This window comes from Ipomoea triloba, chromosome 13, assembly GCF_003576645.1.
Source record: "Ipomoea triloba cultivar NCNSP0323 chromosome 13, ASM357664v1".
Taxonomy (NCBI): domain Eukaryota; kingdom Viridiplantae; phylum Streptophyta; class Magnoliopsida; order Solanales; family Convolvulaceae; genus Ipomoea; species Ipomoea triloba.
The window spans coordinates 2,285,823-2,296,473 of NC_044928.1; the positions used below are offsets into that span (position 1 = coordinate 2,285,823).

Below are 10,651 nucleotides of genomic sequence, written 5' to 3' on the forward strand. Positions count from 1 at the left end.
TTATAACTTTTGATATAGTGGTAAACATTGATTTGATAATTAGTATCATATTAGATTACGAATTTGAATCTCGATCAGATTGATTATTTTGATCTAAAATGACTAAAATGCCCTCATATGAATGAAAGGCATTGCCCTATGCCCCTATTATTATTATTATTCATGTTTCTTTCTCCTTGTTCAGCTGGGACTGAGCCAACCCCTTCCCTGAATCTGATTACAATCTCTACTTTGGTTTAGGTTCTCACCCCACCCCCTACCCCCTCCCCACCCTACCCATCCACTCCATCACTCTTCACCATCATCTGCCCATCCTCTCTCTCTCTCTCTATCTATACATACACAAGTGTGTATGTGTACATACATAATTAAGTAGTGATGTGATACATAAGCTAGCACACCCAGAATAAAGTTGTCTCTCTTTATTCAAGTTTCCCCACTTTCACTACCTTTGTTCTAGCTGCACCCAAGACATCAAAGAAACCCTTCAATTCTCCTCTCTACCAATTCATTTTATGTAATTTCATCTTCTTCTTCTTCTTCTTCACCATCACTCATTTTATTCAACCCAAGATTTTGCTCGGTAAACATGTCAACCTGCAACGCTGCCGCCGCCCCTGAACAACTCTGCTACATCCCTTGCAACTTCTGCAACATCGTCCTCGCGGTATATACATAATATATATACACATATATCATCATATATATATATGTATAGAGGAGTATATGCCTATATGGATATTTTGTAAATTGGTGGGTTTGATGCACAGAAATTAATATAATCTAAGCTCTTTTGTTTAAATTTTCAATTTGGGCAGTTTTGATGGGTGGATTTTCCTCTTTTTCTTCTTTTTTTTTGTCCAAGAAAGTCATGCCCTGAAACCCTCAGGTTTATACGCCTTTGAGGAATATTCGCTAATCTCGGTCTATGTTTTTGGTTGGTCGGAAAAATGGTCAGTTATAACGAGTTTTCTATGTATGTTTCTTTCTTTCTTTCTTTTTTTTTTTTTCGTTCTTTTTGAAAATTTAGTGAAAATTAACAAGAAATCTGATCTTGTGAATGATGGTGATGAAGACAACTCCATTGAGTCCATTTTCCTTGATTTCCTCTCTATTTGCTATGCTTTTCACTTTTTACTGAAAAGAAAGAGATGAGTGCTCTCAAAATTCAGCTTTTTGCCAATCTTGGTTTGAAGAAAGCCTCAAGCTCTGAGCCAAATTGGCCATTTCTTGAAAGTACAATGAAAGAATACAAATTTGTAAAAGAAAGATCATTTTAGGGTTTTCAATTCTAAATTATATATCCCTTTTAATTCCATTCTGAAAAAAAATCTTTTTTTTTTTAATTTCAAATTTCCATTTTCTTGGAGTTGCTCAACTGTAGATCTCAGGATTTACACCATTCTGAAATTTCCTTTCTTTCTTTTTTTTTTTTCCTTGAAGAGATTTATGGAATCTGCTAAACTTTTTGGGTTAATTAAGGTTATATTTGGTTTCATCATCAGGTGAGTGTTCCATGCAGCAGCCTGTACGAAATTGTGACCGTCCGATGTGGGCACTGCACAAATCTGTGGTCTGTGAACATGGCTGCTGCCTTTCATCATCACTCTCTCTCCTCTTCATCTCCTCCATCTTCTCCATGGCAAGATCACCATGCTCAGGTGAACCCAATCACACTCTTTAATGTTTCTTTGATTTACTAGAAAAATTTATAACCGCTACCTGAAAGTGCGTTCTGGGTGAAACTCGTTAATGTTTCTGGAACATTGTACAGTAGAATCTCTGCATTCATTAATTACCACAAAGAAAAAAGGGTGAAAAACAGTCGGCTGAAATTTTGGGTGCTGAGCTAAAACATACTCTAAAATCATGGGCTTCGGGGATTTGTTTCTTTTCGGGAAACTAAACCGCAGATCGAGTTTTTTCAAAGGATCTTTGAAACTACCCAACAGCCGCCACAAACATAATGCTTTGATGTTTTTAATGTTTATAGTTAAAATGTCTTAATTAGAGAGAGAATTTGGGTATAATTATCTTTTAAAGTATTAAAAATTTTGCTAATAAAATAATAATACTGAACAATAAGAGTGTCGATCATGAACATTATTGTTTCCTGTTTATAATAATTGACGAAATTATTACTCTCTAATGTTGTATAATTTTTTAAACTTCTATTTTGAAGATCTGTTAACTTGTTACTGAATCAGTTAATTCATAGATAAATAAATGGAAGAAATATATTTTTGATGTTTATTTTGAGATATTTATTACTCTCTCTCTCTATCCTATTTTACCAGTTTCGTTTATTATTCACGGTCTAAACTGACTCTTTTTTCTTCTTTTATTTTTTAATTTTTTTTTATAATTTTAAATTTAATTTTTTTAAATATTATTTTAAATTTACTAAATATATAAATCTTATACACTAAGATTAAACAAAATATTAAATTATAACTCGAACTAAACATCATTAATAGAATTAGAAATATAAAATAATGTGAAGGAAGCAAAATATTTTTTGTGTAAAAGGGATATAGGGTATTTTATATTCTCTAGGGTTTTGTGTATCCATAAAAAATTGTTATTTTGGGAGCAGCTTTTTGGTGTTTGATTTGATTGGTGACAAGAAATGTTGTGATGGTTTAGGTTTGAGGTTTTCCATGATTTCTTTTCATCAGATTTTGTCCTCTACTGTGGAAACATTGCCTCAATATTTCTTGCAATTCCTTTTTTAATTTAATTTCTTTCTTTTTTTGGGCTTAGCTTTAGGCACAGAGCTTCAGATCCCATTTCTTGGATCTAAACTATTTTAATTTAATTCCTTAACTGAATTCAGTCACTTCAATCTTATATCACACATTCTCTCTCACAAAAAAAAAAACAACTTTTCGGGCTCACAATATATACGTTGTTAATAAATAGTAAAAAATTAAATAAAAAATAATATTAACTGCTTTGATCTTAAAAATATACACACATACCTCGTTATTATAATAATATTATTATTAATTAATTTTTAAAATTTATTTTTAATAATTTCGTAACAACTAACATGTTTAATAATTTTTAAATTTTATTTTATTTTTGGAAAAATTAACAAATAAGTGAATTTTTTTCAACTTTTTTTTATTGCTAATTATATGTTTCCAGGTACCCAACTATACTTCTCCTGAGTACATGGGGAATGGCTCCTCTTCCAAATTCAATCACAAGATGCCGAGTCGACCACCAATAACCACCAGCATTGAAGAAAGAATTGTGAACCGCCGTAAGCTTTACTTATACTAATGTCGTACCAGCCAAGCCAGTGTTACGTTTCAAAAAATAAGATGCTAAATTCTGTCATCTACACTTCTTCATGGCCCTCATCTTCTTCCTATATATGTTATCTACAATTCAAAAGAAAATTTCCAAATTTTATTTATTTTAAATTGATTATGTTAGGATAATTTTTTTTTTTTTTTTGGGTTTTGTTTTGCAGCTCCCGAGAAGAGGGCTAGAGTGCCTTCTGCATATAACCAATTCATAAAGTAAACTGAATCACTGATCACCCCTGAATCCCTTTTGTTTAACTTTATGGCAATTTATAAGTTTATATGTTACAGTCTGTGATTCCATTAGCATTTATTGTGTTTCTGGCTGGATTGTTTTCAGAGAAGAGATCCAGAGGATCAAGGCTAATAACCCAGATATCAGCCACAGAGAAGCATTTAGTACTGCTGCCAAAAATGTTAGTACATACGTTATTACAATAACCTAAGATCACTATTCCTCTTTCTTGTTTTGTTTTGTTTTCTTGTTTTTTGGGTTTCAGTATTTCACTCCCCCAGGTTTATATACATAGTTACTTCTGCACTATGTATTAAGATAACAATCTAGTAACTTAGGGTAGAATAATCGGTCAGGCTGATTGTTTTGTAACCACAAAGTTATAAGTTTGACTACCAGTAGGAGTGGTCTATTGACGTTCTTAATTTGAACTGGTCAGTTATGGATAACCTAAGTTAGTTTATCACATTATTTGCTATAGTCACAAGGTGGGATTTACGTGTCTTAATTTGATATTTTTGAGTTACATAATCATTTTTCATGGTATTTTGTGGATACAAAATTTGGGTAAATTGACTTGTGATCTTTTGTGGGTACAGTGGGCACACTTCCCTCACATTCACTTTGGTCTCATGCTGGATTCCAACAACAATCAACCTAAGCTTGGGGTTTCTGAGGTAATTAGTGACAATATAATTTCAGCTTATATACTATATGTTCTTATATACATAGTTTATTTCAAACTTGAGTTTCAATCAGACCCAAACTAGAAAGCTCCCCCAAAACCTTCTACATATACTATATATATACCATATGTTAATAAAAATTTTCTGTGGTTTCGATCAATACTGGTGCTGATAGTATCTAATACTATCAAATATAGTATACATATGTACTATTGTTGTTGGTGCTAATATAGTATACAATATAATAAAATACAATGTACATAATTGTACTGGATACTATCGACATCGTTGCTAGTCAACATGGTAGAAAATTGCGAGTTTATGATGATTTTTTTTTCTTCAGGGAACTGGAAAGCGTCTTTCCAAAGGGCTGCAGTATTGAACAGTTGAAGGCAACTCCTTGAATTGTATAACTTATTCTCTCATGGATTGATGATAACAGTGGCACTAAATATGTTTTTTTATATATAGCCGTTATTGTACTTGAAACAATTAAGACAAAGAGTTGAGTTATTGATTATATTGTGAAATATATCAACAAGCTATGATTGTCTGTTGTTTATAATATTTCAATTTTAATGCATGTGGTTAAATGATTTTTTCTTTAAGGTTGTTTTGTCATTCCTTATTTGGCTAGTTTAGCTCCCTTTAAGGTAGATTTTCCAAGTTTAACTTATATCTATGAGTAACTTAGTAATTATATTTGGGAAAAAAAATATTTTGTTCATTTTTTAATATTAACAATTGATTATTTTGATCTTCCAGTATCCAAAATTACAAAATATACAAATAATTTTGTAAAATTGTGATGGTTTTAATTTGGTCATTCCACTAATAGGAATACTGGCAGGGTTATTTCATTCACTCAAATTCGAACATCCAAACTGCAAAGCTTTGCCATTGATCTTATCATCATTTTACGTTTCCATTCGTAGAAAGACAATTGTCGCAATTTTCAAACCCAGCCTTGAGCAAGGGCAAGTTGGGCCCTGGCTTGCCTTGCTGCACGAGACCCAATGCTAGAAGGGACCCTTATCCTAAGTTTTTTTCCTTTTATTTTTTAATGAAGTTTTAAAAATTACATAAGACAGTTGTCGCAATCTTCAAGCCGTCCGGCTTTGAGCAAGGGCAAGTTAGGCCCTGCCCCGCTTCCTGAGGCCCAATGCTAGAAGGGAACCATTATCCTAAGTTTTTTCTTTTATTTTTTTTAATTTTTTAAAAAAATTACATAAATAAAAGTTCAAACGTGTGATATTAAATTTGTTATTTAATATTGCTTCCAGTTAACCATCCATTACAACCCTTTGAAATAATATTTCAATATATGTGTGTGTGTAAGTACATATGTAGGCTGGCAGGTGTTGTATACCATTATGGTATGATTCTTTAAGTTGTCACCTATTAACAACACCTGTCAGACTCAACTGCAATGAAATTTGAACTTGTGCCTTGCTCTAATACCAATTGTCAGGATCAATAAGACAATAACTTACTTATACATCAAACGTTATAGCTTGTAGCGAATGTGCAACTTTATTTTGCATAGCAGATAGCGCCATAATATTTCGATTGCAGGATACTAGATTCGACTCTCCAAGCCGCCGCATACCAGCAATTACTGAGATGTGGTCAAACTCTATGCCCCTTGCTCAAACAAAGAATTTGAATATTTACTTGATTACATAAGCACCACCGACTACTCATTTAATTTCTTTTAAATGCTGAACAACCTATAGGCATGCACTTGCCTCACCGGTTATGTTAAAATTTCATTGAATTCTATTGTATGAAATGTTGAAACATGGAAGAAGGTACGATGTGTCTTTTAGCCGTGGAGGGTCTTATCTTAACTTTTGCTAATTCATTATCTTCCTCACAAGTCTTGTCATTGCCGTATATCAGTGTTTGTCAATTTACATGTTTTTTAAGTACAAATTAAGTTCCAGATATAGAAAGTGTGTGACCACTAGCACTTCCCTTTTCATTAACTTTTCGAGTGTGTAATCCTTTTAGAAACCTAGTCATCTTAACATCATGCACAGTGGAGAATTTGTTTGAATTTTGACAACAAAAATCCAATGAGTGAGCTAGGGTTTCCAATTCCTCTTACTTCTTTTTTTTTTTTTTTGTTTTTTTTTTTAAATAGTTCTTTAATAATAGTGATGGATTATATTGACTCTGGTGGTCCGACTCAAATAACCCAGTAAATATAGAATAATAAGAGATAAAGAAATGTAATGGAAAAGACAATGAATTGTTAGTTACAGAGACAAATCTTGTATTAAAGAATGTTGTGTAATGCAATTACAAGAGAACAAGTGATGTCCTAATAAGACAAAGATGAGCGTTTTTATACTAATGAACAACTAACTATCCCATGAGAAAGGGGCGGGAAGTTACAATCGCATTGGACCGCACCCCGCGCCGCACGTACCGCACTGGCTAAAGACCAAGCACCCAGCCAAGTGCAGAGCTCGGCTTAGGTGACCGAATGTTGGGCTCGGCCCAATTAGCAAGCACTAGGCTCGGCCAAGCCCAGTCAGTGAGCACTAGGCTCGGCCATGCTCAAGTCGGTTGGGCTCCGCTCCGGAGCCCAACAGCTGGTCGGGTCTAATTCTGTTCAGGGTGCACCGAGTCAATTTACAATATATCCATCTAATAGTGTTGTTGCTTTCAGCGGAAGCAGTAAACTTTATTTTGTGAAGAAGCACAGTTGATATATTGAGGTCTGCTCACAATGTTAAATGTGGGGTTGGAGTTATCACTTGATGAATAAGTTGCCCACGTCATTAAACCATGATATGTTGGATAAAAAGGGGAAACTTTTCCATTGATTGAAAATAAACTGTTGGCCGGGCAAAGGTTTTTTCCGTCAAGTGTATAGCACTAACGCAAGTATAAAAAATTAAAATGGCATCTTTGCTACTATTAGTTATAACTTTTTACGTAGCAATAAAAATTTTATCTTAACGTAGATATATAAATTAGTTCTAATTATATTCATTTAATTTGAGACTATTACATTTTTTTCACTTTTGATCTTTTATTTCAAAATTGACCAGGTTTTATTCAATTCTTTGATTTATGAGAAAGTTCGCAGCCGCTATCTGAAGGTGTGCACTGGGGGAAGTTCGCATTGTGATCTTAGCGGACAAAGGACTACAAAGAGATAAACCAATCAAGGCTACCAATGGTTGACTAGCTCAAACCAAGAAGGTCAATTGAGAATTTCTATGGGAAGTCGAACTTGAAATATTTTGTTCCATGACACGTTTTTCAGATGTTCCATGGGAAGTCGAACTTGGAATCTTCTGAAGGTTGGACAAAGGTTTGGAGGGCCAAGTCCAGTATCGCCTATCATCAAAACATGACGATAACTGTTACACAAGTATAAAGAAATAAAGATGCACATTCACAACTAGTTATAATTTTGGAGTAATAATTGTTTAATTGAACAATATGTATTCACATTCTAAAGGCCGGAATCAGCCATTATGGTTATTTCAATTATAGTTATAAGTTTCATTTTTTTTAATAGTATTATTGATTCTATTACAAAGTAATTATAAGTTTGATCCATTGATGACATACACCAAGGTGTTATCTTCAACACATTTTTCTCTTTTGCTATTAATATATACAATTGTGCCTATGTATGTCCAAGCTGACCATTTTCTCTTTCTTGTAACATAAATACGTATTTGTTCCGCTGAATCTAAAATCTCAAAGATTTCCTACAGTTTTGATAATATGAGGTACAATTTTTTAAATATAATATAAGGTGCAATTAAATATATCATATCATATTTGTCAAGAGTCAAGACCTTGTGGTCTAGTACGTGGCATCCGGTTGCACTCCCAATGGAGACTTTGTGCTTCAGTAGGTTCAGATATAATGGATACTATCAATACCAGGACCAATAATACTCATATATATTATATTATAATTAATTGTACTTGATATTATTAACTCCCACGTCAATGTCCTAAAAAATCTAAAATTTCATTATACCATAAAACTTAGGGCAACCACAATAGTAATGATGGAATAATTAGGACCGGGTGCGGAGCACGAATGGGGCGAACCAGAACCGAAGTGGACGAGTGAACCCGGGGTCAACTACGGAGCTGAGGCCAACTCTCAGCCACGGGCTGACCGCGCTCGGCCTCGGCGGAGCGTCGCACGCTCATCCTCGGCGGAGCATCGCACGCTCATCCTCGGCCGAGCGTGGCGCGCTCATCCTCGGTCGAGCGTCGCACGCTCATCCTCAGCCGCGATGCTCGGCCTCGGCCGAGCCCGCCCTCGGCCTAGTGGCGGGTCTTGAGTCTGCGCGTGGACCGGGTCTCGCGGCGGGGGTTGCGGCCCAGGCCGTTGGGCGCCCCTTCCTGCGATTGCTCCGGGTCGGTTAGGCCTTGAGCTGGTATAAAAGCTCGTTGGTTTGTCTTGTTAGGACATCTTCACTTACTTTCCTCATATTTGTCTTATTATTACATTGTCAATCATTGTAATAGCGTTTCACATTATTCAATATACATCTACCCTGCAGTATACATTCGATCCATTAACTTGTCATACCCCCTTTGTTTAATTGGATTTATTAATTCGGATCACCCAGGTTTAAAATCCATCAAGTAGTTTCAGGGAGGTTTTTGCAAATCTAAAAATTTGAAGATGAAACAAATATGGAGAGATTTTTTGGTGATTTTTTTTACTGCAAATATAATTTTTAAGTGGGAGCCATTAAATAAGATGAAACAAGGAAGAAAGTCTTGTAGGCGCGCCTGAGGTGCACCTGCTGCACCCAGCTTGGGCACCTAAACTAGCATATTTTTATTTTTATTTTTATCTTTTTCATGTCATGCTTTTTTTCTCTTTTTTTTTTTCATTTTTTCTTTTCTTTTTCTTTTTTTTTCTTCTTCCCTCCATCCTTTCTCTCCTATGTAGCTATGAAAAAAATCAATCTAAAAATTTCACTAATGAGGTTACTCTTATTTTGATGACTTGTGATGAAGCTGTGAGATTTGATGTGAAAAAGTAGTTTGCTTCTTTTAACCCAAAGGTGAACATATCTAGGGAAAGATCTTTTATCTCACTTTAGGTACACAAACACACAAACAGCCCACAATCAACAATTACCTTTGTGATAAAGTAGCATATATCAGCATGCCATGGACCACCATTTTTGTCTTCTGTCATCCATTCTCTGTACCTCCCACACCCTCATCAACCACAACCCAAAGCACCAAACCACTAAAACTTATTACTTTTTTTTTTTAAATAATAATTTGCATGGTTCAATTGCTGTCATCGCCAATTGGGTGTAACCCAGTGTTTTTACCGTTAGACATAGTAATTAATCCCTTCGCTGAATTATAGATACCTCCCTGAAGATTTAAGTCTGTTCTATACACAAAGTCGAGATCAAACTATTAACTTTTAGTTAAGGATGGATGAGTCTCTTCCACTCAACCACCATTATATTACTGTCATCTTCAATTTATTTTTAATGTTTTCCCCTTCTTTCTTCATTATTGATATCTAAAAAGAATAGTGTGGTCCAACTAAGTTTTAGTGTTGCCCTAGAAAAAAGGGAGGTCTTATGTGGTTATTATTAAAATGTGCAGTTTGCAACTGCCTAGGAACAATAACACATGTTTTTTCTTATGTTATTAATCTTTTTTTTTACCCTCAGCTCAATACGATGATGAGCAAGGTACAACAAGATTCATAAACCAGCATTTTCCAAACATAGAGAACACAAAATGGTTGCCAGAATAGCTAGAAATTACATGTTAGAATTACGATTTCGTTCTCACATAATTTAAACATAAAAAATAGAACCCAAATAAAGTGAATTATTGAGAATGAGAGAAGGATAGTAAGACTAAAGAATGACCTCAGGGCATTGATCTAATGGATGAGAAATTTCACTCAAGATTTTTTTTCAGTGGTAGGGTGGGGATTCGATCTCGATCTACCATGAACATTGAGGGTTCGGCTTTGGAATAGACTCCTTGGACACACAAGTGTACAGTTTTGTGTTTAAACTAGAAATTGTATTGTCCTTTTCATGGGCCTGTGAGAGAAGGGATGGTTTATGAGATTTAAGATATAGTTCAGCGAAATCGAAAAATCTAGGTTATAAAAAAAGAAAATTGAATTGAATGAATGGTAGAGGTTGTTGGAATAATGTGCAAGTGGGAATGCAGTATAGTACTACGTAGTAAAATCACAAGCTGGCAATGTTTCATCCTAGAAAAGCACTTGACACTATGGATAGAAAAGAGGGGTTGAAATATATAGAAAGGGCTGAACCAAATCTGAGATGTCAACTTCATGCCATGTCTCTCATGTCTGTATTAGCATTCATTATATTTGCTTCCTTGTCATTTCAATCTTTTCCAGACCACTATTT

The 10,651-nt window shown here is 34.5% G+C and overlaps 1 protein-coding gene across 1 annotated transcript; it reads left to right on the forward strand.

Moving 5' to 3' along the window:
- Nucleotides 1-308: 308 nt before the first annotated feature.
- Nucleotides 309-4,818, forward strand: LOC116001663 (axial regulator YABBY 5-like). Its single transcript, XM_031241563.1, has 7 exons — nt 309-667; nt 1,506-1,661; nt 3,151-3,268; nt 3,482-3,530; nt 3,655-3,730; nt 4,149-4,226; nt 4,579-4,818. Exons 1-7 carry the CDS (start codon nt 590-592, stop codon nt 4,615-4,617), a joined length of 594 nt encoding a protein of 197 aa, XP_031097423.1. The 5' UTR covers nt 309-589; the 3' UTR covers nt 4,618-4,818.
- The last annotated feature ends 5,833 nt before the right edge of the window (nt 4,819-10,651 follow it).

What these genes read in the sequence shown, in the direction of transcription:
- LOC116001663 (XM_031241563.1), top strand. Translation starts at nt 590, where the DNA reads ATGTCAACCTGCAACGCTGCCGCCGCCCCTGAACAACTCTGCTACATC. An exon ending in GGCAAGATCACCATGCTCAG is followed by an intron (nt 1,662 to 3,150) that starts GTGAACCCAATC and finishes ATATGTTTCCAG; the next exon opens with GTACCCAACTATACTTCTCC. An exon ending in CTAAGCTTGGGGTTTCTGAG is followed by an intron (nt 4,227 to 4,578) that starts GTAATTAGTGAC and finishes TTTTTTCTTCAG; the next exon opens with GGAACTGGAAAGCGTCTTTC.